The sequence below is a fragment of the Madurella fahalii genome, assembly GCF_045866475.1.
Source record: "Madurella fahalii IFM 68171 DNA, scaffold_4, whole genome shotgun sequence".
In the NCBI taxonomy this organism is placed as follows: Eukaryota; Fungi; Ascomycota; class Sordariomycetes; order Sordariales; genus Madurella; species Madurella fahalii.
Window position 1 is genome coordinate 4,053,742 of NW_027263974.1, and position 27,056 is coordinate 4,080,797.

Genomic DNA, 27,056 nt, shown 5'->3' on the forward strand with positions numbered 1-27,056 from the left:
AATTACTGTGTATGTAGATGGCAGAAGAGCCTGAGAGATGTTGCAGGTTCGAGAGGAGAAATATTGAGATTGATAATGCTTGTGAAGACCGAAGAGTGAGAGGGATCCAGACCTTCCGGCCTTGCCTTTATACAAGCAGCGTTTCCATCCTTCTCCCATGTCATCGGGTGGCATTTGTGGATGTGTTACCAAAAAGATCTGCGTGCTGTCCTGGGAAGGATACGAGAAGCAGCCTGTCATCGGTGCATAATGTGAGGTTGAACTCAGATTGGTGGAAATGCCGAAGGGAGACCCACTTGGGCCCTCGTATTTGCCGCTGCGGGAACCGAATACTCGTGATCGGTTCCGGTTCTCTGTGTCGGCTTCTGGGCATTTCGTTGACATAATTAGTCAAACCTGGACATGCAACCAGGTAATACGATCGGCCTGCGGCTCAAAAATAAACCCTGGCTTATGTGGCGACCTTTGATGCTGGGAGCATAACTAATCCAAACAAAGCGTCGTTGACTGAGCTCCATCCCAAGTCGCGTGTTCAACACCAAATGGGCGCGACGGAGTGTCCGTGAGCGTCTCACCGGCCATTGGATGCCATATTTATGCTAGCGGCCTTGGCTGCATCTTGGCGCACTGCGTCACTGATTGTACAGGGCCTCTCTCACCCTCCCCTTTTCGCTAATTAAGGGCCAGGATCGTCCAACGGTTGTTTTATGGCTTGGTGTATTGTGCTCCTTCGTATCCCAAACAACCGGAGTAGTATAACCTCTCAAGTGAGCCGCTCCAAGCTCGGCAGCTGAAAACAGAAACGTAATGCATTACTATCACTTGATCTAGCGCTTTTGTTCGTAGGCATAAGGAGCGAGAACGGTAATCCATGACGTTGTTTGTGATGATGAAACTCCCGAGCTCCCAGTTTCCTAACTCTTCCTGCCCTACAACACATTTGAAGAAGCCAATCCTGCCATCATACTTACGCAATCCCTCAAGATCCGACTTCGCCCACTGTTCTGTCACCGCCGTTTGGGTTGGGGGGGAGTTCCGCGGTGAACTGCATGTCAACCACCAGTGCGCCGGAGTTATTCCTCGTCGCCAATGCGAATCCGGCCCTCGGAAGCCAGGCCCTGCGACCAGTAGCCCGCCAAGTCGATGTTCGTCTCTGCGATCGAGCGATGGCTGATGAGCAGCCAGAGCCCCAAGATAGGCTTAGCAAGTACATCCAGCACGGTATAGATGACAATCTCCGTGTCGACGGTCGTCCTGCGCGCGAGCGTGGCAATGCCCCAGACACTGAACAGCAATCGTCAGTAACCAATTCAACACGCAGAAGACGCACCATCTCCGTCACTTACATAGGATAGATCGTCCACAGAATGAGCGCGGACCCAGCTAGCGAGGCAAACAACTTGGACGCGCGGTTTCCCTTGGCCTTGACCATCCGCGAGCCGTGCAGTCCGACGTGCCAGATGACAAACACGTACGACAGGCACGAGATGACGAACCACCCCCACTTCTGGGCGGTCCGCTCGGCCCCGAATGACGCAAACAGCCCGCTCAGCACCATGATCACGTCCGCCACGATCGCCATCAGCGTGTGCGCCCCGTCGACGCCCGCCAGCAGGCAGAGGTTGAGCAGCAGGAGCGGCGTGGTCAGCGCCCAGTCAACGTAGCGCGCCCAGTACACCTGGCGGCAGACGTCGTGGAACGTGTCGGGCACGTGCTCGTGGCGGTCGCGCACCGACTCACAGTTGAAAGCCGACGCCTGGCCCGAGGCCATGGCGAAGTAAGCGAGAGCCGAGACAATGGGGATCAGCGTAGTGGAGACGTGGTAGACGCGACGCGCCACGGGCACGCGCCACGACAGGAGGGCGAAGATGGCCGACGAGACGACCATGATGGCGAAGCCGGCCCATAGAGTGCGGTGGCCTGTTTCGGCGGCTATTTGATAGTGCGTTGGGGTTGCTGCTGGCGTGTTAAATTAGGTTGTCCAGACAAGGAATTAGAGGGATGGAAGAAACGTACGGATGACCGTCGGAATGGGCGCCGGGGAGGCGGTGGAGGCCGACGTGGTCTTTGGGTACAGCATCTCGGCGACTTGATCGGGGTGAATCATCTTGGGCTACACTTCACTGGACGAGATATTCGATTGCCTATCAAAGATGCATACGGGGAAGAAAAGCAAAAGCACAAAATTTTAGCAGCAATGGTTCTTGTACTAAAAGCGAGTGTGAAGCGGGAAGTCGCCTCATTCGATCGGTCACATGGTGCTGTTGCGCAAGCTCGAGGTGTAAGAGCGACGTCATCCATTGACGGCGTGCTACTGCGACGCGCCAGCTTGGCTGTACTGTACCGATTCCAAGCGAAGTACCGATCCTGACTGGGAACATGGCAGAGGGACATTGGGAGAAGTCCGATCCAATCGTTTTGGGGAATACCGGACATCTTAAGAAGAGCTGTCCAATCGTAGCAGCAATATGATGGGGGAGCGTCGGAAATGTCGAGGTCGGAATCTGCCGTCTGCACTCGAAGCCAAGTTTAGGCCCCGGCCGGGATAGACATGCGTTAGGTGTCTGCGGGGTAGCTAGCCACATTGAGAGCAATCCTCGAACTGTGAAGTGAAACTTTCCGTGGCGAAGCTGCCAGAAGGAGCTTTGACTCCCAACACCGCTCACTTCAATCACAGTGGCAGTTGTGGACGGGCCGCCAGAAACGCCTGACCAACCAATTGGACATGATTGGCTGGTTTCTTGACGTTTGGTCTGGACCACGCCTTTGGAACCCCACTGTTCTCCACTGACTGCTCACGAGACAGCTACTAATTGGGCCTCTTGGGCTGCTCTTGGCAGTGTCTTCCCCATGACGTCATAGCCCGGCCATTTGTAACTGCTGCGGGAAGGCCCAAACACACTTCGCGGCCTCTGTCTGGGCCAACAAAGAGGATCGGCCAGCGGGTTAATAGAAAGACAACCTGAAGCATCTGCAGGGCTCTCCATCAATACTTAGAACCGTTTCGCACCAAACGCATTGCAGTTGTTGTTATTTTTTTTCCCTTAGCCATACCGTGCACGCGGCAGACAGCAAACCATACCAGAACCCCCAAAACGAAGCGAAGCAAGAAAACAACACAAACATGGCAGCCGCCCAAGTGAACTGCCCTGTCGTCGGCACCACCAACTCGACCCTTCCCCCCTTCCACCCGGACATCGACCTCTCAAAGCCGGGGCAAACCTGCCCCGTCGTCGGTGCGACCACGGACCACCACCACAACCTGCACAAGCACCCCAAGATGCCACCCCCGCCCGACCGCTCTGGCATCGACGCCTCAATGTGTCCTGTGCTGACGAACACGGTGGTCAACGAGCCCAAGAGCAGGGAGATGGACGACGATGTGTGCCCCGTCGTCGGGACCGCCACGACGGTCCTCCCGCCTGACCATCCCAGCACCGAGGACAAGGCCGACGACGCTGTCTGCCCGGTGACCAAGGCACGGGTGGGCCACCACAAGAGAAAGTTGGTGGAGCATCCACCTGTGAGCGAGGCCGAGGAGGGGGCGGTTTGCCCGGTTACCGGGGCTAGAGCCTGAAGAGGTTGGCGGAATTGGGATGGGAATGGTTGGTTTCTATATCGGTGTTTCGGATACCAGGAAGGGGGTGTTCTTTGCTCAGTGTGGAATTCTAGCCTTGGATCAGCTCCTGAATGCTAATTAAGACTCGGCCGTGTCGCGTCGTAGGATGTACCTATGGTGGTGCGGACCCGCGAACGGTGTTGTCTTTCCCCCGTGTGGGTTGAGACGGTTAGGGACGAGAAGGTCGCTGGTCAGCGCTCGCATATTCTTCGCTGTTGCAAAATGAATTTTGTATCCCATGTATCCCATGTTCTCTGGTGGCGGTTAGCCCTCCTTTCTTCGTCTCCCGCGTGCCCGCGCGCCGGGCATCGCAGGCCCCGCTAGATCTTAAATTAAATCCCCAGAGCCTTGATGAGTGGATAAATGGAAACGTTGCTCACTCTACTGTTCATGTAGGTGCTGGATAACAAGCGAAAATGCATAATTAAGTCACTGCTGGGACTATATCGAGAAGCGTTGGGTTCCATTCCACTGCAACTCAGCTGCCTTTCGTCGCGCCACCGACTGAACAGGATATTGTCTACCTAGTTTGCCTCGGGCGGACATACTTTCCGAACAAATCCGAATGCAGCAGTACCTTGACACTTATACCTGGCAATAGCATATCTACGAACGCATATTCACGAACGCATATTAGCCTACATCCAGACTAGTGCTGGGTTGACCAGCGTTTTATATCCTCATCCGGAATGCCCTTGCTTATGTGGATTGGGCGATGACTTGCAACAACACCTTAGGGATATCCACAGCATTCAAGGATATATAGGGGCGGAACGCAAATCAAGCCAGAGACAGAGGTACGGTAGAAAATTGAGGTTATATCGCCCCTTAACCGGGCGGCAACCATGCTTCTAGTAGGCAATATATCGTGCCCCGTCTACGATTCTACAGATTTAGATAATGCCAATCTAATTGACCTCGTAATGCCGGATCTCGAGCCAAGCCCGATGAACCTTGCTAGGACCCCGTTGCCATTTAGCAGGTCGATGTTACCTAAACGTAGTAAAGAAAACAGTTCTAGGATTAGCAAGATAACTCCTTAGGTGTCTAGTCGGATGCTATAGCGCCTATTATGTATCTTAATGCCGGGGACCGTTACTCCCCCTTGATAACTCCGTCCTTATCTATCATTACCGATATCTTTGGCGAACCTGAACCTTAGAGCTCGGAGTTCGTCAGATCTATAGCCTGTCTCCTGAGGATTGCAATATGGTACCGCCTAGCGAGCATACTAGTGTAGTTCAGTAGGTTATCCGGAGTTATTGTGGTCCGACGGGTACCTATCAAACCCTATTGCTCACCTCAGGTACACACTCTGGATTCGGACCTAGGTTCCAGATATAACGAGCCCAAGCTATATGCATCATGCAAATCTCCAACTGTTGCCAAGCAGCTTACTCTCTAGAATCCGTACATTCCTCTTAACAACCATATGTACAAGAGTGCACCAAGTTTCCGCATACTTCGGATCAGCGCCCTGACCTCTGGTCTAAACCTACAAGATATAGACAGGCATCCAATGTCCCCACAACTCGCTTGTCCGTGCTCGCTGGAAATCCTTTTCATCAAAGTCATGCAACAGAAGCCAGCATATCATGCGGAATACGGGTGCATGCCAGATTTCCTCGTAAGTGCCGCATCCTTCAATCCTATTCCAACCGCTGGTCCTCTGTGCCTCAGCCACCACCCTCGGGCAAACACTGTTAAAGTAGACTTGCATCACACTGGATTGCTTCTCATCGTGGGAGGCATTGTACACACAGTTGAAGGATAGCTCCTGATACCTCAGGTGATACATTTCGTCATTATATTCCTCGTTCATGACTGCGATTACTTCCTCGAGGTGAATGTGGATGATGTCCTGCGTGCTGTATTCGGATACTCCTGGATTATCCCCGGATGAGGCGTTCGGACCATGAAACAAAACTTGATCGAGTTCCGTTATGATTGTGTGAAGGAGGTTGAGAAGGCCAACCTTGTTCGGACCTGGTAGGTCGGCTGTCGCGTAGGGGTCCGTATGGGCGGATAATGAAAGTTTCTTCGACTCTAGTTCCACTACGCGTCGTATGATTGCATTATTCAGAGCAGATGCACCGGTTTTACCCTGGGTGGCAATTCTCTTTACCAACAACTGTCGGTAGGGCGCTAAAAGGGGCCAGAGGGAAGAGGATCCACTATCCCAGACATAGAACGTTGGGTTTGGGAGACGACGGAGCGGTAAATCCATTATATAGAACGTCGGGCAGAACATCCCGATGATTTCAAACGCCACTGGACATGAGTCCGGTCAGAGATAATCACATGATATGTGATCAATCTTTCCGGATATTACTCACCTGCGAAAATATGCTTGTCCCTGCGAACCTCGCAGAGTATAGATTTCACCGTAGAGAGTTTGCAACCGAACTTCGGTAAAGTATCTGCCAACTCCCTTCGACTGGACGGGTGCATGTACTCCACCCCTCTACCGTCGACCAGCAGCCGATGCAAGTGTGATGGCGTACCGTGGAGGCGACGAATAGTCGGGATTGAACCGAAGAACAGGCGCTTCACATGCTCGGCGGGAATTATCATGTTGTGGGGTCCTTGGACGGGCCCGACGATGCTGAACTCGAAAGCAACTCCTAAACTTGGAAATCGTCGGCCTTTAACCATCATGCCTCCGCCTCGGGTAAGGTAACGATCCTCAACACGATCAAGCTCAATCCAATACACTTGCAGCAAGCCCAGTATCTCGACGACGTGGGTTTATACAGTGTAAGCAAACGGCTTCGAAATACCAAGGGGATGGAATCCCAGCTTTTCACTTTCTGTATGGCGATTGCGAGAGTGTTGGATGATAGAAGTGGCGACTCGGAAAGCCCAACCGGCCGCATTTCTTCTGCTTCACCATTCCTTCGCTGGATCTCTGCCAAAAGCAAGACCCATGTTGCGCGTTGACGATCCTCCACTCGGACATCTCCGTAGATCCCTTGTAGGCCCTCAGAAACCACTGATTTGACAAAGCTCTCACGCGTATCATCCAGAAACGTGATACTCGCGCCTTGAAGTGGGCCTCGTGCGTTGCTCCGAGGGCAGACGAAAATGTAGGGAACCTCGAACAGCGTTTCGAAGCGAAACTCAATCGGTCGCCAGACCCGCTTTGTCCAAACGGACCAAGGCCCCATGGCATCTGTTCCGCAGTTTGGAACCATCTGGACTTTTTGTTGGGAAACAAACATTTGGGAAGAGCCGCGTGTATCCGATGATTTTCGCCTGCGAGGAACTAATACGCTGAGAAAACGACTCTGTCGGGTCTGTTCGTTCTCGACGGCCGTATAGAACTCTGGGTGGCGGAGGTTGATCCGATCAATGATAGGGTAAAAAGAAATAACGGACGCGTTATCGGCCAGACTATAGGTCGTCATGATGGTCTGAGTGACGGAACGATCATCGCTGGAATGAATCGAAAGGGCCTCAAATGGGCGCTGGGCACGTCGATAAACACCGGTTTCGGCCAACGTCTCTTCAAACTTGAGCTTGATCATAGGTATGCGGCCGGAGTCTTGTGTTGATCCCAACGCCTCGATCGCAGTGGACTCCGCAACGGCTGAGGGTCTTTGAGCTTCGGGGGATGCTAGAGCGTGTCTCGCCGGCAACGTCACACTGATTGATCGAATAGAGATTGCATCTGACTTTGTACCGGCAAACTCGAGCATATTCCTGGAAGGTTCATTGTGGACGGAGGCCTCGAAGAGACGCTTCATTCGCTCCAGCCGCTACTGGATTTTAATGTTACCTTTAATGACCGTATTGATTCCGTTTTCGAGAGCCAAGCGGGATTCCACGGCCACGATATCAGACTCGCTGCAGGGACAATTAGAAAGCATTCATTTTACCTACTAATTATAAAGCGAATAATAGGGACGCACCGCTGAAAGATGTTCAGCATTAGAGGAAGAGAAGTCTTACGAGTCTGAATCCCCATAATGACCCTCGCTACATCATCTTGCCTCCGAGCCCACTTCGTTCTATCCCATGTCATCATCAATGCCGGGTCCGACAAACCAAACGGCTTGAGAACATCGACGAGATCGTCGAATGACGTGACCAGCTTGGACACGGTAACAGCTGCTTCCCGAACCCGTCACCATAGCCCGCGCTTCTTGGGGAATCGAATCTACATGTTCAAACAAGCCATGCAACCTTGCAATGGCCGAATGGACATCGGTGACTTCAGCCAGGGCCCAAGCGACCGTTCTGGGGGCATCTTGGATGGTGGAGTTGACAGCGTCGAGGAACCTGATAATCGTCGCGGCTGTTCCGAGAAGTCCGAGGACCCCAGCCGCAATGCTGAATGGTTCCATGATAAGGCGAGACAAGGTAGTGTCAAAGAGAGTTTAAAGAGCCATGCGGGGTTGAGCCTGAATATTGGGGCGAGGAAGCATTTTCGAGGAGGGGTTCTGGAATCTAAGGGCCAGGCATCAATGATTTCAACCCTCCCCGCGCTAAACACACTGGGACTCAAGAGCGAGTACGAATAGTCTCTAAGTTTCATACGATGATATTGGGACTATGTACAGATGGGAGCCCTTACCTTTTCGACACTGTACCAACTTGTAATCTACTTACCTACGATTCAACATTATTCTTAGCCCCTCACTCTACTTTTCGAATGAGCGCCAAGCTTCTTTTGCAGAGGAGGACAAAAGTAGAATTTATCAGTCAGGCATCTCAGGCGAAGCGCCACCTAGATGAGTTGCGCCGAGGCGGGCGCACCCATCACCCCTCGAGAGTTGTCGGGCAAGGTAGGAGCGGCAAGGTAGGAGCTGCAAGCGTGTGGTTAACTACATCACTTGTGTTAATTCTGTGCTCCTCCGATTTAAAGGACGAAATCAGAAGTAAAACATCATCTGTACCTCAGACCTGGCGCGGATGGCAATCACGGGGACGGGTTGCGGGGGTTGGAAATACGTGCCGATTAGGAGGGCCGTTCCTTAAGATCCTCTACGTCGCCATAGGCGCTCTGCTGCACGATGCGGATGGTACATCATCGGCTGGGACAAACGGTTCCCGATTATAGTGGTGACGCATGACGACAATGCTTGTGGTAACAGCGATGGTAATGAGGTCTGGGGTTGGGCTACTGGATTCGCAATTGCAGCGCGTCGGATTGAAATACGCCGCCCCTCCATCCACGAAACGCAGAGCGGAAGCATCGCAAAGGGAAAGAGGAATCGCCCCCTTGGACAAGGGACCCGCCGGAAGAGCACCCCTCCAGTTCAGTCCAGCCCGCGATTCCCCCTGCAAGCCGACATACACTTAGCTACCCCGCAACTTTCAACTTTGCCTTCCTCAACAATTATACCTTCTCCGGGTTATTTAGCTATGTAATAGTGACGTTGTAAGGTCGTGATGACGGTAGTAAGGCAGAACGGCGCTTAACGGCCAAAGGGCTTCGTCGCTATATTCATCGTTCTAGCTTGTGGGTACCCCGCATAGCTTCACGCGTCACGGGCGTAACTTTTTCGGTACATGACGGAGCGCTCTGGTACAACCTGGACCAGTCGTCCCTGACTAAGATACACCGCTTTGGCAGGCGGCATACGTTGTTGACCTAAGGCGGCCCGCTACATGCCCCATTTACAGGTACCACAATCGTTTGCCGTAGTAACTAGGACCGATACTCTTTATATTTCCCTGTTACAACTAACCCGCAAGAATGCCAAAATTGACAAGAACACGGAAGTCAAGGCGGAAAGGAAGAGTGCAAGGCCGAGGGGCTTCCAGACTCAAGAGTTGATTAGTTAGTTATAATTAATAGGCTAGAACATTTATCGAGGGGGCATAGTACAAACCAGAGACCAGAGTGTGGGTGCACATTGGGAACTTTAGCTTCCTGAGGCAGCTTCAGCAAGTTGATTAGAATTCAGATCGCCTAGGAGGGGCTACCAAGCAGTCTAAGCGAAGGGGGGCTGTGAGTGTAACCCTACGGTTAGAGTGGAGGCCACCCACGCTGACTGACAACACCGCAGCGCATGACAAGCGATGAGCACAGAATAATTAAAGATTACGGCTCTCTGTAAAGGCATGGTGAGATATAAGCTGAGACGGCTAGTGGATGATTCCTAGCGGGTTCGGTAAGCAGGCACGGTTAACTTAACCATATATGAAGGGGGTGGTAGGCCCAACGCTGGGTATAATGCTGGGGAAGAACTTTTTCTTCTGCATTTTCGATATCATTGGGCGAATAAACCAGATGTGGAAACTAAGAAGAGACAGTCGTATGTGGCGCAAATGCATTGAAAATACGATTCCGACATGACAGCCAAGCGCTCGCTTGGAATTATGTGCCACCCCAAGAACCCTGCGTACAATTTGTATTTCTCAATTCTAGGACAGCCTTGAAGCCACTTACCCAACAATCACAGACAGGACATTCTCAAGCCGGATCGACGTAGTGTGGGATATCCATTGTATTGACGGGCGTGGCGGTTGTTAACCGATGTACGATCGATCGAGTGGATGTGCTCAAGTAGCTCAGGCATCCACTAATTATGAAGAATGATCTCATGTTGGCGAACTATAAACCCCTCTAGGGAAGCGAAGAGGGTCAATACCACACGCCCAATTACCAAGTGTGAATAACTGCCACAATACCTGCACCGGGCGACCATAGTGAGCGGAGCTAATATTATACGCCAAGACATCGGCCAGGCACATATAACACCGACGATGAGAATACCAACCCGAGTATTGCATGCAGAACAGTGCGCTGGACGTCTTACCGATACTCACAGTACGTTAGCGGAGAGTTTAGTCCTCCAGCTCAGCATCTGAGCGCAATCGCGCAGTATCCCTCATGCACTGCCGAGGTATGTACAGTGCCTGATGTTGCCGGCGGCACGTCTGGGGACAGTAACGACTCGGACTAGTATGTTTATAAGGCGAAACATGGAAACAGACAGTGGCAGTAATTGAGGTGAAGTAGTACTCATGTATTACGTTATGGTCCCGGGAACCTGGCCAACAGCGCTTCCTCTTGCGGCAGCCCAATCTGGCAAGCTTTGGGGTAATGCCGCTGGCTAATTATGCCACATGCCCAAAATGACAATCCCCGATTGAAACGTCGGAGGAACAGCTGTTGGTGACTTTAGCACCAGCTGATTCGACGAGACGCCCCAGCGCCACATGGCCCTTTGAATGCTGACCCAAACTGGCGGGTGACCCCTAAATTTAGCGCCCGAAACACGTTTTGGCCGTGGGCAGTTGCCGGCCAATGAATGCCGGCCGGGACCGGGGCCCGTGACTGGGGGGTGGCATCAGGTCCATTAAAACACCACGACACCAGTCAGGTCGCCGTGCAAGATGACCTTGAGGTCTGTCAACATGGTTTGTCTGTTGCTGAGCCCGCAGTCGCGCCTTTGAACACGGCAAAAACGATTTCCTCCAAGCGCTGGAATCGCTCCGTACCTCGGATCAAACATCTCGAGCGAGTCGACTCTGGAAGCTCTCTCAGCAACCAGCCAAAATGCCCTCCTTCACGAGCCGACAATACGCCACTGAGAGCCTCAGCTCTCTCTCCAAAGACGATGGCATGATGGAGGACATTATCCACCACACCGTGGGAGTACCCACCAGCAACCCCAAAGAAACCGCCTCGCAAATCTCCAGCTCCCTCACCCTGCTCCCCTCGGACGGCGGGTCCCTGCTCGATTACTTCGACTTGCCATCCCCGCCGAGCACTCCGCAACAGCCAACCTACAGTAGCCTGAGCTTCTCCTCGCTCAACAGCTTCCCGAGCCCCGCCACTAGCCCGGAGCTCGTCTCCCTCTCCCGCCGCAACAGCATCAGCAGCACAAGCACCACCAGCAGCCCCAGCGCCAGCCCTCCTTCGTTGAGCGCCCCGCGCTGGCCGACCCCGTCGCAACGGTCGCACGCGAGCCGCCTGCCGATGCGCGCCCGGTCGCGGAGCACCAGCTCCTGCTCTTCGTCGTCGGGCCTGTCGTCGACGACGCTGGCCGACGACGTCGACGTGGACATGGCCGGGGTCGGGGTCGCGGGCGGTAGCACTAGCGGCAGCGCCGGCGCCGGCGCGGAGAGGCACCAGCCGTACGTGGTGCGCCACGCGCGCCGGACCCCGTACTACCCGCCCAACGCGTCGCGCAACATCGACCGCGCGCGCGTCTACATGAACCGCGGCCCGCATTACGTCCCGAACTGGACGCCGCTGTCGAGCCTGCCGAGGCATGTCCAGCTGCAGATCGAGGAGAAGATGATTAAGTTCACCGCGCTTTAAGGGGGTTAAGCAAGGTGTGGTGGTAACGAGGGTTGGTTGGAGTCTGGTTGGAGTCTGGCTGGGAGGGGTGGGAATAGGTCATGGTGTTTTGGCGGCAGGTTCGGGTTCATGGTGTTAATTATGCTCTTCTGTGTTGGTCAGGCATGTTTATTGGGGCGTTTGTGGCGTGTGAGGAGTTCGGTTTCATAGTGCTAGAACTCGGCTCAGAAGGGGATCAAATTCTTTTCTCATGGCAGTCTCAAAATTCCAATCCTCCATCATCAAACGCTGGAGAAACTACGTATGCATCATACAGTAGGGTGGTCGCGAACCGGGAAACTGGACTCGGGAGTCGTTAGTACCTGAGAGATGAAGAACCTCTAGACGCTCTTCAACGGATTTCTTCTTCGTTCTACTGTTGTAATATTCTGCGACTTTTCAACATCTCGTTTCGATGGCTTTGTGGGATGATTGGCGTGACACAGGTTAATCTGACTACTTTACCTTACCTTGGCTAGGTGGTGCATCCGTGACTGCGAGTGCCAGGAGATCTTGAGTAAGGTAGGTAGTAACACGCGAGGCCGGGACCGCAACCTTGTTTCAGATCTACCTCCAACCGCTGATCGCGGCCACGAGCCAATTAAGGCTGTTGGCCGCTTGGTTAGATCGAGAATGGTACGCTGTGCCACAGGCTATGGAGTAGGCCGCTCGTAAGGATCGGGCACCGTCGTTGTTGCTGCGCCCGAACTAGCTTAGGTTAGTTGTAAATTCAGGCTTCTCTTATGTAGATAAAAACAAGGATCGCGGGGAGAGGCCAGGGATCGGTTTGGTACGTTTTATGTGTACGATACAAGATGCATGGTGGAATGAGGTAATCTAGTGATTATGATTTGAAACTGCGAGTAGCCTGCTCAACAGTCATCGACTTCGTTAGATACAAGACATGGCCTGCATGCTAAACCCTCACAAATTGATCGTGGAGGAACCCCGCGCAATGACCTTTCCAACGAAGTGGGATGAATACCCTGCAAAGAACATCCATATACAACCCGCTCACGCTCTGCGTGAGCCAGTTTGGCCTTTATAGAAGGGAAGTCTTGCTAATGAGAGGCGCCTGAGGTGAATGTAAGAGATTCGGGCGTATCCCATAGGAATCCTCTCCCATCATTGTCATTATCGGCGCGGTCTCTTCACAGCCGAAGAATTGTTTGGATTTGCCTCGGGTGACTGGGCGGACATCGTCATCATCCGTCCATTTGATCTCACGGAATCTGGTTCTTCTAGTCCGGGACTTGATGGAGAGGCGTACTATGGTCCGTTGGAACCACATGGACTGGGTTGGTTGAGGCTGCGGCTTGAATTGGGGGCGAAATTCAGGGTCTGGAAGGATGCAGTGTATAACCAACTCAAAATGCGGAAAGGGATTTAAATAGACGCTTGGCCCTGGCACTGGCTTTTCACTGACCTGTTCTTTCGGGCTGTCAACATTATATCCTGCGTCGCCGGGTCCTACACCGGAAGCCTGCAAGAAGTTGCTAACAGCACTGGAGCAATCAAACGTCGCAGAGCCGTCAGAGTTGATACGGCCCCGACCAGTCTATGATGGTTGATTGCTTGCCGATCCGTCAGTGAATTAATATGGGTTTCAAAAGCTTCTGTTATGCACGGAGATCTCCGAGGGCATCTCTCCGGGAGACACCGATGTAATGGATCTAAACGTGTTCCGTGCCGCACAAGTAGTGGAGCGGGTCCGGCCCGGCCCCGCCCCGGCCCCGACCCCACCATCCGGGATGGGTATATCGAGGCCTTCATTCTCCGACCGAATTCTGAAACGGGCATACGGACAGGTTTCAGACAGCAAAGGTCCGCAAAGAAGCCCTCGCCTGGCCGTCAACCCATAAACCACGCAACGTCCACAACAATGCCCTTGTTCTTTGGCCACGATCAAAACAACGAGCAGGCGGTGTCCACGCCCGGCCACGTCGGGGAGCTATGGAGTAATTGTCTGACGCCACGGTCCCGAACGAGCCTGGTGCGCCGCGCCGCTGACTTTGGGACACGAATATAAGGTCCTGTACGTACACCTCGGAATCCTGGCAACTGTCCATCACATCCTTCACATTTTGCCTCTGCTCGACTTCCAATCCCGCGATAGTCGGCAGATCAAAATCGCATCACTGCGCATCATATCACGTTACAACAAACTTACTCCACCGTAATCCTCCCATAATCCAAGTCATGAATCGTTCCCGATATGTGCCGCAGGCGTACCCCATCGGCTCCTACCAGCCCTATGGCTCCATCCCAACGACAACAGCACCACCGGGCATGATGCCAACGCAGCCGATGGCCATGCCCCCTCCCAGCTACGGCAGCATGAGCTCCCAGCAGGGCATGGGGCAGTCCCCCATCCCAACCCAACTGTCGCCTAACGCCATGTGGACCACGACTTTCTCCAACGGGCCTATCATCGAAGATCTGGTGGCGCCTCCGATGGGCATTCCATCCGCCTCCCCACCGCTGAACGCCTTCCCGCCTCGCATGGCCGCCATGACGCAGATGCATCCCGGCGCCATGCCCCAGGTGCAAAACGTCTTTGGCGTGCGGCAGCCAATGCCCCATCAGTTTGCCGGGATGCAGGGCCTCGGGATCCATATGCCGGGAATGCATCCGCAGCCGGCGCGCATGATGGGCACGTATCCGCCGTATGGTATCGCGGGGCAGCTCCAGCTCCAGCACCACCAACAGCAACAACAACAACAACATCAGCAGCAGCAGCAACAGCAACAACAACAACATCAACAACAACAACAACAGGCGTACGCGCAAAGAGTGGTAGATCCGTCGGCGATGTTGGCGAGGCCGAGATTGGATACGGGGTTTCCTACAGCTGGTAATGCTGCAGCTGCGGGAGGGGTGCAGCAGATGGCTTCGCCGCCAATGGGAGGCAGCCCGGGCGGGCAACATGCGGTGTTGGCGCCGCTGACGCCGGGGGAGAGCTCGTTGGCGGGGTTTTTGTCGCCTGATCTGGGGCAGTAATCCGGTAATGGAGAGGAGGAGGATATGAGGGGACGGAGTTTCTCGAGGGATGGGATTGCATTCATCGGCGTTTGTGGCTTCTCTTTTGTCCAGCGTGTTTTGTGTTCCAGTTTCCTTGTGTACGGTTGGGATGTCTGAAAGGTCACGACCGCTATGATCAAGTTACGGGTTGATTATTGTCGGAAAGCGGGCGTTTAGCATCTTGTTAGCAACTCATCGAGCGTCTCATAGCAAAAGATATACATTTTCGAGTCTCCGCTTACACGGCGCTAATGGTCACTGGCAATAGGAACTTTGTCTGAATGACGTGGAGACCAAACGACATTTCAAGCAATTGCGCCATGTTTATTTTGTCCATCCGTGTACTACTTTTTTGAGGACGATACCCCTAAGCTGTCAGACTGCGATTTTGGGTGAAGGGAGCATTACTTTTCCTGGAACAACCTCAGGTAAGCAACCGAAAGCGGCACAAAAACCGGTTAGGAGCCCTCCCTCACACCCACCCTCAATCCCGCACCCTACACAACCGTCCATTCTGCCCCGCCGGATAGCCATCCAAGTTGACCACCTCCCACCCCTCACTCCCCACCGTGGTCTGGGCCCAGAACACCCCCCACGGATCCCACCTCCTCTTGATGCCGAGTAACCGCCGGTAATTCGCGCCGTAGAAGCTCCACTGCCAGCCCTTCTCGGCGGGGTCGCCCTCGTTCATGTAGGCGCCGGCGCCGGGGGACAGCTCCTTCCACCGCTCGACGTAGGCCTGGACGCGCTCGTCGCGGACGCGCGCCTCGGCCGCCGACAGGCCGGCGGGCTGCACCTCCATCAGACAGCCGTGCAGCGACGTCTCGCGCCAGGCCGGGTTCACGGCGCTGTCGGCGCCCGGGTAGCCCGCGACCTCGGCGGTCGGCGAGTAGGCGATGCCGTGGAAGCTGTAGCCGCCCTCCTCGACGCCCGCGCGGATCGACGCGAACGCCTCATCCCACACCGTGTCGTTCTCCCACAGGTACGTCGGGAACAGCCGCGACCGGTACCGCGTGTTGATCACCCCGGTCGCGCCCGTGCGCCGCCCGTTGCCTGCGTACAGCCGCGGCGTGATGTCCTCGGCCTCGGGCAGCGCGGCTGGGACCGAGAGCGCGTTGAGCGAGGTGTAAAGGGGCTGGAGGAGGGTAATGGCTTCTGGGCCGGTGATGTTGGGGATGAGTTGGGACGAGGTGAAGGAGAAGGAGTTGTTGCCGTGCGGGTAGATGTAGCTGTAGCAGTAGCCGCCAGCGGCGATGACGTGGTTGCAGTAGCGGTAGGAGAGGGAGACGCCAGCCCAGAAGGCGGTGGCGTTGGTCATGGAATCAGGGCCGCCGGTTGGGGGTGGGTTGCCGGGGAGGTAGGTGGTCACTGGGGACGGGGAGGTGTTGTTCGTTGGGGTGGGGTCGACAGAGAAGCTGAGGCCTACGCTGGTGATGTTGATGGGAGGGTATGCTTTGGCGACAACGGAGGTTATCACGCCGAAAGTACCTGGCGAGGTCAGTTTCCCCACCGCTCGTTCTACTTCCAGCTAGCGCACTCACTTGGCCCGCCGCCCCTGAGAGCCCACCACAGGTCCTCATGGTTGTTGGGATCGACCGTCCGGAATTTGCCATCTGCGGTCACGACATTGATTGCTAATGCTTGGTCTGCCCCCAGGCCATACTTGGATGTCAAGGATCCATGGCCCGCGACGGAAAACCATCCGCCGACGGCTCCGACGGTCGGACCGCCCGGCGCAACTAGAGAGATGTTGTTCTCCGCCATGCGATTGAAGAGCTCCCAGCTCTCTATCCCGGCCCCGATTCGGGCTGCCGCACCCGAAAAGTTGCCAACGGTGTAGCTGGGGAGAAACTCAAAACTCTTAAGGTTGTGTACCCAGATACTCAAGGAGCCCGCGCCCATGGATCGCCCCCCAAAGTCGTGGCCGGTATTTCTGTGTACCGTCAGAGCCGATGTTTTTGATACGCCGAAGCAGAACTCACTTGATCACAAGACGAATGTTCTTGTTCCTGGCAAAGTTGATCGCAGCCTGGATGTGCTTTACCGTCGTGGCATTCACCACGTACTCGGGGAAACCTCCGCGTGTACAGGTCCCTTGGGCGTCTAACGCCAACACGCAAGTGCTCCCCTGAGGCCATTGGGTCAGCGTCGACAGAGGCTCATCAAGCCAGAAATGAGTGCGTCCGGATTCATTGACGAGCCACCGACATGTCGTCTCGTTATATAGCTCCCCTTCGTAACATGCCGCAGCTGCTGGCATAGGTCTCAAAAGGGCGCCTCCGAGGGAAGCGTTCAGCTGCTTCCACTCGGCATCGCTAGGCCAGTCATGGCTACCCGGCCAAGCACGGCATCGGGGTCTGTCGCTGTTAATTGGTGGAGCTCTGTCTCTGTCACCAAAGCGGATTGCGGAGAAGCGCCGGACATCGGCTTCAGTGAGCTGGACGGACTCGAACGGAAATGTTTCGCCCGCAACCACTACGTAGGAAGCCGCTAGTATTGCAGCTGAAAGGGAGACCCAATACATGGCGGGCTACTCAAATCGGTGCCTGTGATACAGTACAACAGTGGAGCAGCCGTCGGCCTACTTGGTAGCTGGGCTCTACGGCTTCATATCATTCGCGTGATGTCCAGAAAAGACAGCCATCCCCGGCATGAGCAGCATCTGACAAGGCCACCAGTCCGTAAGGTATCCCCGGTAATAAGCTGGCTAAAAGGCATTTGCCAATATTTGCTGTAGTGCGGGTTACATCCTGGTTCTGCCCGCTGAATCCCGATGTCCTGGATGAGCGGGTGGTGCCCGCAGTGGCTCTGGCGGCTTAAATACCACCAGCAACTGCATGATACGTTTTCTGGGGGAAGGTGACACGAATCAGTGTTACTCCGCGTTACACCCGCGGCCACCTTGACACGCACGGCTGAGGACTGAGGCGGCACGGAGGTTGGGGACATGCGGTTCAGCTGCACCTCGCATTGGCGCGGGGTATGGGGGTCCGGCTTACAGGGACACTGCATCGGAAGAGACTAAACTAGCATCATCCAAGGTGAGCCGGAGCATGGTGCCTAGGGAACTTTCATGGTTTGGGAGACTTGTGGCACACGAAATCTTAAGAGTTTAAATTGAGCAACTGAAGAGAGTTGGCAACAACTATTGTAGTAACGGCGTAGAAGTGGTCTCAGACGCGACATGATTACTAGGAATACCCTTTTTAATGTAGAAACTAGAAAAATAGTTAGCGACAAGGTCAGGAGCGGGAGAGAAGGTTCTTCCCACCCCTTTCTCCGCGTCACAAACTCCCATTGCCGCCCCTCCCCCCGTCCACACCCCACTCGGCGCCCAAATGAAGCTGCGAGTTCTCGTTTTGTAAGGGTATGTCCTCACCATGGCCCTCCGCTACAACATAGGTCAGTACTGATATTCCCGGCGGGGCTCCACCTTATGGTTTTGGGAGAGAGGGTGCAGCCATCTTGGTAAGGTTCATAAACATTTTAAGTTTGGGTACGTGTCCAAATATACCCACGTGATATGCATCTTTAGGTGTCGGTATCAGATGTAAGTCCAAGCTTGGACCCGTGTCCCTGCCTTGGAAGGTGACAGCCCCTGAAGATATGGAGAGGGAATATCCAGATTATGGTGTAAGTTAGGTCATTGCTGCCTTTGCTGATGCTGACGTATTCCCCGCCGGAGCCACAGCCCCCCGTGTAACCTGTCCCGCCGTCTTTCGGCAAGCCCGCTCTCCCCCCGTCGTGAAGATTGCTAGAGCTTCATCCAGGATGACACAGCCTTTGCTGAATGCAATGTTGACTTTGTTTACGCCCGATGATACCTGAAAGACACGATGGGTCTCGAACTGCTGAAAGTCTTGAATTGAGGTTCTCGTTCTTGTGCAGCTGCTTGTGTGACTTCACCGTACTTCGATATTGGGTGAGCACAATATAAGAGTTTCGAAAAGGAGGACATGCGGAGTCAGCCCTTACTCTAAATCGGCACCGATAGCATTCATCTAGTGAAGGGAGCAAGTGGTGCTCTAATGGGTTGAGCCCTTCCTACTCATTGTCCTCGCCTATGAATAGGGGCATAGAACTTTAAGCCGAGTTGATTAGCCTATGTAGCTAGAGACCCGGGACACAGAACCCGAAGAACAGCTCTCTGTTTTACACAACAGTTGCCCTCCGCAACTTCCATGTTTGTGTGTGGCCCTGAGCTGCCCTGCTCCAGGGTGAGCCATGGGTGACTTAGCCCTACACTGCCGCGTGGCCAAGTTTTAGTGCCTCGACTAAGGTTGCTATCTGGAAATACCTTTCCGAACGGCCCAAATTAGGGAACTATTCCAGCTGTCCCCTGATCGTTAAACTAAGTCCAGGATTTAGATTCAGTATATTAACATGGTGGCTGCAGGAGGATCGGTCCCGGTTCAGGCCGTGACATGGAACTGGGGCTCGTCTCTTTTTTACGTTTCCTCATTAAGCACTCGCCATCTGTATGTTGAGAGCCTTGACGCTCGCCCAAGCCTGAACGATAGAAGCAATGAAGGAGCCAGTTGACAGTAGCAACACAATAAGGGCAACCCAAAAGGTATAATACTGGTGTGGATTCCTCCTGTCAATCCATAACTGCCTCCAGCTGTCGGCCGGCGCGAGGTATATCTCCTCGTAGAGCTCCAGCAAGTGGTCCCTCCAGAAATCGAACTCATTGAGATCAAATCTGCGCGGTCCGTGGAATGGCCTAACCGAGTGAAAGATTTGGCCGTGTTTGCCTAGCAGGCTTTGTCGCCTCCGGATCCCACTGCGGGAATAGCATGTTGAGAGTGATGATGGTTTCTCGAAGTAAAGGGGGGGGGGGGGAATATTCACACTGTTCAAGACACTAATCAGCACCGCTTCGTCTCTCTAGAATGATGAGTGACATTAAGTATGGACATACCGCTGGCTGTCGACGGTTTTTGAGGTGCTTAGATGCGCAACTAGAAAGTCTTTGAATGGGAAGATCCACAGCGTTTTGCTCCGCCGGTCGAGCCTCAAATGGGTTTCGAGACTGTCAGTCCACTCGAGATGCAGGTTGCACAACTTCACCATGCTAGCAACGGTGAAAGAAGGGCTCAAGCGGCTCTCCCGTACTCCGAGCTTGGTGGTCGAGGTGGGGAACTGTCTGTTGACAAACTCCATCAATTGCAGATCGTTGTCCCATTTTATAGACAGCCTCTGTGGGCTCAGTAGAGACAGCTGGTCGTCTTGAGTGTTTAGCATCAGCCATAATCGTATCGTCAAGTCCACTGAGCGGTCGATGGCAAGATCGTCGACACCCGGAATAAGGCCCTTGATCTTAGCGATCACTGCTGATTTGAGATCATTTCGCTCCGAAGCGAGAATATTGCAAAAAGTGAGGACATCGGCGTGAGTTTGGACTGCCAAGCTGTTGATTGCCCATGAAGATTTAGATACTCCGATCCGTAGTCGTTTCAGTTCCCTTTCGTAGTAGTTAAAGTATGGCCCGTAAAGATCTGGCTTGTAGCCGGTTTCGCCGTCACCAAAAAAAGCCAAGCTGATTTGGTTCCTCGAGTCGTTGTTTGGTGGGTTTAGAAGATTGTTCGGCATGGACTGAAGCTCCATGATGCTTCTGATTGCGTTGCTAGTTTCTGGCGATAAGTTTGATGCGATACAGCGCACCTCGATGCCCCCCCGCCTGTCACTTGGTGGCAGGTTACAGCGGTAACCGTAAAATTGACTGTTGATTGACTTGATTGAGGGAGTGTGTGGTGAGGTACGTCCGTGGGGCCTCCCTCGCCGCCCAAGGATCCTGTTGTCTCGTATAGGGGCACGTTGACTAGCCTGACACTTGATAGTGGCGGAGCCCAACAAGGCATTCCCCTCCCCGGCGAGTTGAGGAAGCTCGTGCTTGCTCGGGCATAAGTGGAGCAAGCACATAGCGTGCTACCAATTTTCGCACTGCGTGCTAACGCAGGTAAAGAGAATTATCGCTTAAAGGTGAGCTCATATTCGTAAACACCGCATCTGAAACACCTAGCTGCTTATCAGAAGCCTTGCAGTGCTCGCGAACAAATTTTACTCAAAAAACCCAGTCAAATAGTAAGCAAAGACGGAACAAAATATTTCTGTATAAGTTAGTTTTCAGGTTCCGCTTGTGTTAGTGAGTCTAAGGTGGGGGGCAATGCGAGCGGAGAAACAGGCTCGCAAGGCTCTGAGATCCTTGTCGGGAGGCCTCGAAATCAACCACTTCCAATTTTTACCCCTCTATTCTTTCCGAGTTCTTGCCCCAACAAATTGGTACTTCCGCGCTTATGTCACTGCTATTGAGTTGGCACGCGACAATGCATGAGTGAGAAACGGCAATGAATCGACCTGATGGGGCTCCTACGCTCTTGAGTCTCCTCAAGCACGGCGGCGCAGCCATTTCTCTCCTTAGGTTACCCAGTCTCAAGGCGCCCACCCATACTCCTCCCCTCGATACCCACAAGATAGGAGAAGCAGAAAAAGAAGCCGACCTTCAAGATCCCGCCCCCTGCTCCACCACAACTTCGTCGACTACAGCGCCGCCTACGGTTAGATCAGCACGGCTTCAACATCACAAAAAGCTTCCATCTCGTCATCAACGCTGACGTCTGCCTGTAACCTCAAATCCAATACTACGAGTAATGTGGTACTTGAATATACCGGAGGCGTGTACGCAGCACCAGAAGCCACCATGGCCCACGATGACAAAGAAGCCTGGACGCAGATTCGGAGCCGCTTGGAGAATACGCTTCGACACATGTACCGACCGAAACCGGGACTAGACTCAACCATTTCAATGGAGTTCATGATGGCAGGCCCCTCCCCGTCGAGCTTAAAACCGGCCGTCATCCTCGTGTGCTGCAGCGCGAGATGCCAGAAACAGCTGAAGAAGATCCTCAAGACACAAAAGTGGATCGCCGACCACGACTACCACTTTCTGGTCATCGTTGATCCTCTTCGGGAGCTCTCTGGAGGCGATGGCGGGTCTGCCACTGAGTCTGTTGTAGAGGCTTGGAATGTGACCGCGGATTCAGCGCTGGGAGGCACGCTCGCCCGCAGCAGGGCCGGTGACGGCACGATCATCACCTTCACTCTTGGAGGCGTCGTTACGGTCAATCGGACCCTCTATGCACTCACAGCCGGCCACGTCTTTTGCCAAGGCGCCGTCGATTCTGGTGTTGGAAGCGAGGCCTCAGAAGGCGGATCGAGCTCGGGCGAGGACGACGATGGCTCGCCATTTGTTGTTTTTAACCGGGGTTCCAACACCTCTGAATTGGATGCTGCGCCCGAATACCGCCCTCCCCGGCCCTCACTGGGTCACCAGAACATTAACTCCCAGGATCGTCCGCTTCCCGTCGATGATATTATGAGTCGAGAGGGTCCGGTCGTCCTCGGGTCTGTCTACGCGCCTCTAGGCGCGCCAGCGGAGCCAAGCTTAGATTGGGCTTTGATCAAAATCAATGGTTGCCACCCACCAGCATGGAGTACAAATGAGTTTCGTCCCCCTGGAAGCTCGCGAGGCCAAATCATCGTCGGTTCAGTCGGCGACACGGATCTGCAAAGCCCGGACGCGGGCTGCGAAGTTTGGATTAATTGCGGCGTGAGCGGCCCTAAAAAGGGACGAGTTTGCACAACCCCGGTCTCCCTGTTTTTACGCAGCAAGTTTTGTGAGGCGTGGCAGGTTCTCGTTGACAGCCCCCTAGGTAAGTGCGGAAACATCAGCACTACCCGACACGCTTAACCTTTTTTTTTTTCTTTTTGGTGGTGGTGTACAGCTTCTGACTTGGAAAAGTTCCCGGTGACTCGGGCGCGTGGGTTATACATAATGGCAGGGCTTGTGGCCACATAATAGCGGGACGGGGGGTTAGCCCCCTGGCGTACATGCTCTCCATGGACGCGATCCTGAACGATATCAAGACGCAACTGGGAACAAATGACGTTCAGATCTCTGTCTGTAACGGTTCCCCGAACCGGCAAACGAGCACTGTCGGCGATTCTGAAAACCTCGATCCTACGCTGCCTACCCCTTCGATGCAGTGGACGTCACTCGATCCCAGCGAAGGCCAGGACGAGCCAAATATGAAGGCAGGCGCGGCGCTGTCGTCAAAACAATCAGCCCATCCCGTGGGAGAAGATTCCAAGCGTCGCCGACCTCAAAGCCCAAGCCCAGTTCGGAGCACGCTGGGATCAGACCCGCACCCGGCGAGCTTCACCTCTTCCCCTCTGAAACAGGTCCTCCATCCTCCCGACATTCGGTCAGCTAACCCCTCCGAAATGAGCTCCGGCGAAGGGTTTGATGGCCTCACGCTCGTGACGAGCAGCTGTTGGCGTCTGTACAAGGCGTGCAAGGACTCGTCCGAGGGCTTTGCTAGGCTTTCGACCGAGTTGATCTCTTTGCATGCGACCCTCAAGGAGACGCACGACATCTTGGTCGAGAACGGCGCTGAAACGGAAGTATCCCGATGGTACCGTCTTTCGATGCTGTGCGATGGCTGCCGCGCCACACTTGACGAGCTTGACGCCATCATCACGCGCTACGACAGTCTCGGCACCCAAGCCCAGCGGGTTTGGGACCGCGTAAATTTTGGGCTAGAGGTGTTGTCAGATATAAGAGAACGATTAGTATGCAGTGTAACGCTATTGACAGCGTTTAATATGGCTATAATTAAGTATGTTGTGGGCCCGATACCTCAAGGTGGGAGTGGCCCCCCTTAGCTGACAAACCACTAACCTTCCAGCTCTGCTACTTTACGTATCGAAAGGAAGATCGACAAGCTTCTCGCTGAGGTACAGGAAGGCCTCCGTGAGGGCTCCGTTATAACATTAGAGGACTCCGCGCAGGCTATCTCGACAGACGACGTATGGATGGAGCTACGCCGTGATCTCGAGGACGTCCATATCAGTCCCTCCGCGGCCGAGCAGAATCGGAAGTTTATACTGGAGCATATTCAAAATGCACTAGCGGCTGGGAAGATGGAAGAACTCGCTCCGTGCGATCCACCGGCACCGATAAGGTCAGAAGCAGGGTTGGAGATGAAAGCACCGGTTCCTTATCCTTCTAGCGACTCCGGATACGGTGGAAGCATCGCACACGCCTCAGAAAGAGGAAGCATATCCGTTCCGACACATACAGTAATCGCGGCGAACAATGCATTTGAGGAGCTGCGGCGTCAGCGTACCGAATGGTGGCCCCGCAACAATACCGAGTTATTGACTCCAGGCCACTCAACCCCCGCTACGACAGCCGATAATATCAATGCGGCATTCCCTAAAATACGTAGACGTGCCCGCCCAATTAGTTTCATTAAGAAGCTAGTGGTAAGGGAAAAGGCCATCATCGAAGCGGCAAGTAATGGCGCTATCTACAAGGTGGCTGAATGCATCAGTCTGGGAATGGATATTAACGTCCGGGACCGCTGGGGATGGAGCAGTTTGAGCATGGCTGCATACGGTGGTCATATGGCAGTAGCTCGACTGCTGTTGGATCACGGCGCCGACTTGGATAATATGGACGTTGACGGTGAGACGCCAACGAGTCTGGCTGCCCAGAGAGGACATAATGAGCTTGTAGCAATGTTTGATGAGGAGAGGGAATTGAGGGACTCAAGAGTCAGGAAGTCAGATAAAGAGGTTCCGAGAAGGTAAATTGATCTGAGTCGTTATCTCTTCAGTATCTCTTCAGGTTGGGATGCAAATACAAGTCAGTATGATTAGATGGGGCATTTCTTATGTTGTACAACCCGAACGAGTGAGGAGTGCTAGACGGCTCGGTTCAGGGGTGCTAACGCTGGATCTCATCCGAATTTTCTGTATTTGTCCGTCTCTATACGGAGTATGTTTTACATCTCTTTCTTTTGTGTCGCGGGCATTCGCCGTAGAGGGAAATTGAAATGTTAAGGTGACTATTTGGTAGGCAGGCAGTTAGAAGGGCCTAGATTTCTTCGGGCCGGTAGTGCATGTTTGTCTTGTTGCGTATGAAGGGGCAGACTGGCTGACGTGGCATGGTAAGGTGTCTGCTACTGGGTTGATACCCCAGAAGACCGCGGGAACGTAATTAATACAATTTTACGGAGCTAGTCGTAGGGTAACAAATCAACCGCGGCTTGTTTCAATCATGCAAACAATCGACGTTTCAAGCGTCTTCTCCCTTGTGGACGGCATGATGCCAACGGTGGGCCGGTTCTGGCGAGGCGTAATTGCCGTCTGTTTGGTTCTCCTCGAAAAGCAAATTCGGGCTTTCCTTTTCGCCGTTAAGTCCACCCTCCAGAAGACACTCTGGTTTCTACCAAATGGGAATCTGTTGGCTGACCGCGTGCATCATCTCGAAGACGAGCTGATTGGTAGCATCCGCCCGCAAACGATTCTCTGGCAGATACCGCGCGTAGTGTTTAACGTTTGGTACGCCTTCGTGATTTGCGCCTCGACACCAGGATAATTATATGGCTTATACTTTTTCTTCCGAGGTCTAGTCACTAGATACAGCCCCATTCCTGAGGTTTCTCGGGCAGATTCAGCGTGTTTCCGCAGAAGGTGAGCGTGTCCCTAGTATCCATTGGGAAAGGGCCAAGCTGTGGTGGCCATCATCGGTGAAATGGATCAAAAGCGTTCTCGAATTCTGCGAAGTCATGAAGTATCCCTTATTCCTACCGCCCGAGCTGCGGTCACAATCGTCGGCCGTAAACTGAATTAAAAGCCGTCCGATACTACGCAAACTCGTGGAGGATCTATCATTCCTACCACTAGTCGAGACTGTAACACCTAGAGTCTGTAAGGAATATCTTGTAATTGGATGCAGCTTGTTGTTGCGCATAGTTCTTTTAACCGAGACAAGGCCAGTCGGCCGTTGCCTGGAAAACATGAAACTGGCGGCTTTATCCAAGACTCTCTCTTGGCTTCTCGCAGGTTTCGTTTAGTCAAGTCGCTTAATGGGATACTCAGGCAGGCTGCTCGTCTCATGCTCAGTTCTGTTGAGGTTCGCTATTTACTGGTCGCCAAATGTCTTCCATCTTGACAAGGCGGGCGAGCCAGTTGCATTTCAAACCAGCATGTTCTGGCTTGGAGTCGGGTACTATCTCCTCATGTCCTCTCGCTTTCTAGACATTGCCGTGAGATCCTCGGCAGCACGCTTAGACCTTCGTAAGAAGCAGGAGAGCTTCAACATTAGGAACACGCTAATAGGGAATATGGCTACAAACGGCGGCGGAAGATTGGCTCGATGCGAAGATTGAGCCCCATCGTGAAATCTACGAGGGTGAGTGTCACGATTGGCAATTCATGGCACTGCTCCGGATCATGGAATGTGGCCCTGGACTGCATCCGTCCTGGCCGGCCTGGCCAATGTGGCTATTCGGCATAACGATACGATTGTATTTCTTTGTTTCCCACGCCATAATCGGGGGTTGGTTTGAGGACCCGGTCACTATCCAGGAGCGGCCATCCCGCGTAAGGGCGGACTAATTAATCTGCGGACATTAACGATAGATACGAATTGAAGTTATGACTGTATCTTCTGTGAAAAACAAGATGTGAATCAATGGCCTTTAAATTTCACTCGGGGCCATTGGAGTTAATTAACTTATACGTTAGCTCTGAATTTTTTTCCACACACTTGCTTCCCAGTTTCACGGAGCCGCGTCAACGCAAGATAAGGTATTGCGTTTGAAAAGGACTTTTCTTATACGCATTATTCAGTGTACCGCAGGCCTTATTGACTGTCTTCACTCATGAATCCGCTACTAATATCTATGGCACCCCCTATCGGGGTTCATACCAGAATTCGCATTTCAATCGCTCTTATTAAAAATGAACGCAATATTCTACCCACTTACCGCTATAACGGCCTCAAGTGGTCTATCGCAACTGGCTAGGCACTCTACGAGTACATTGAACTTGAGGGAAATGACGAACAGAAGACTCCGGAGACCTGTGGACTGTCTGATTGGAGCAGGTGCAGTGGTCGGGACGCGTCATGGGGCGCGTTCTAGGATTAGCTTCAGTCAGGAGTATGGTGGTCTGAGCTCCATAGCAACTTGCCAAGGGTCGCTGAGCCAGCACCGGACTCGGTTCGTTATGAAGAGGACGAGTTAGTTGATTGAGACTTGGTCAGATCCT

The 27,056-nt window shown here is 53.6% G+C and overlaps 8 protein-coding genes across 8 annotated transcripts; 5 read left to right on the forward strand and 3 right to left on the reverse strand.

Annotated features, from left to right (window-relative positions):
- Nucleotides 1-1,073: 1,073 nt before the first annotated feature.
- NOP1_2 (Small subunit processome complex component) lies at nt 1,074-2,107 on the reverse strand (the record flags this gene model as incomplete). Its single annotated transcript, XM_071063596.1, has 3 exons — nt 1,074-1,284; nt 1,347-1,956; nt 2,017-2,107. The coding sequence occupies 3 exons, from the start codon at nt 2,105-2,107 to the stop codon at nt 1,074-1,076; spliced, it is 912 nt and encodes a 303-aa protein (XP_070919697.1).
- Nucleotides 2,108-3,124: 1,017 nt separating this feature from the next.
- On the forward strand, nt 3,125-3,577 carry MFIFM68171_08177 (uncharacterized protein; the record flags this gene model as incomplete). The annotated part of the gene is made up of 1 exon (XM_071063597.1): nt 3,125-3,577. The coding sequence occupies one exon, from the start codon at nt 3,125-3,127 to the stop codon at nt 3,575-3,577; it is 453 nt and encodes a 150-aa protein (XP_070919698.1).
- A 7,552-nt stretch (nt 3,578-11,129) lies between these two features.
- On the forward strand, nt 11,130-11,897 carry MFIFM68171_08178 (uncharacterized protein; the record flags this gene model as incomplete). Its single annotated transcript, XM_071063598.1, has 1 exon — nt 11,130-11,897. The coding sequence occupies one exon, from the start codon at nt 11,130-11,132 to the stop codon at nt 11,895-11,897; it is 768 nt and encodes a 255-aa protein (XP_070919699.1).
- Nucleotides 11,898-14,114: 2,217 nt separating this feature from the next.
- MFIFM68171_08179 (uncharacterized protein) lies at nt 14,115-14,902 on the forward strand (the record flags this gene model as incomplete). Its single annotated transcript, XM_071063599.1, has 2 exons — nt 14,115-14,581; nt 14,782-14,902. The coding sequence occupies 2 exons, from the start codon at nt 14,115-14,117 to the stop codon at nt 14,900-14,902; spliced, it is 588 nt and encodes a 195-aa protein (XP_070919700.1).
- Nucleotides 14,903-15,420: 518 nt separating this feature from the next.
- Nucleotides 15,421-17,460, reverse strand: MFIFM68171_08180 (6-hydroxy-D-nicotine oxidase; the record flags this gene model as incomplete). Its single annotated transcript, XM_071063600.1, has 3 exons — nt 15,421-16,424; nt 16,478-16,869; nt 16,919-17,460. 3 exons carry the CDS (start codon nt 17,458-17,460, stop codon nt 15,421-15,423), a joined length of 1,938 nt encoding a protein of 645 aa, XP_070919701.1.
- A 1,937-nt stretch (nt 17,461-19,397) lies between these two features.
- On the reverse strand, nt 19,398-20,543 carry MFIFM68171_08181 (uncharacterized protein; the record flags this gene model as incomplete). The annotated part of the gene is made up of 2 exons (XM_071063601.1): nt 19,398-19,719; nt 19,858-20,543. 2 exons carry the CDS (start codon nt 20,541-20,543, stop codon nt 19,398-19,400), a joined length of 1,008 nt encoding a protein of 335 aa, XP_070919702.1.
- A 1,093-nt stretch (nt 20,544-21,636) lies between these two features.
- Nucleotides 21,637-22,439, forward strand: MFIFM68171_08182 (uncharacterized protein; the record flags this gene model as incomplete). The annotated part of the gene is made up of 2 exons (XM_071063602.1): nt 21,637-22,340; nt 22,424-22,439. 2 exons carry the CDS (start codon nt 21,637-21,639, stop codon nt 22,437-22,439), a joined length of 720 nt encoding a protein of 239 aa, XP_070919703.1.
- Nucleotides 22,440-23,219: 780 nt separating this feature from the next.
- MFIFM68171_08183 (uncharacterized protein) lies at nt 23,220-24,590 on the forward strand (the record flags this gene model as incomplete). The annotated part of the gene is made up of 2 exons (XM_071063603.1): nt 23,220-23,614; nt 23,684-24,590. 2 exons carry the CDS (start codon nt 23,220-23,222, stop codon nt 24,588-24,590), a joined length of 1,302 nt encoding a protein of 433 aa, XP_070919704.1.
- Between the last annotated feature and the right edge of the window lie 2,466 nt (nt 24,591-27,056).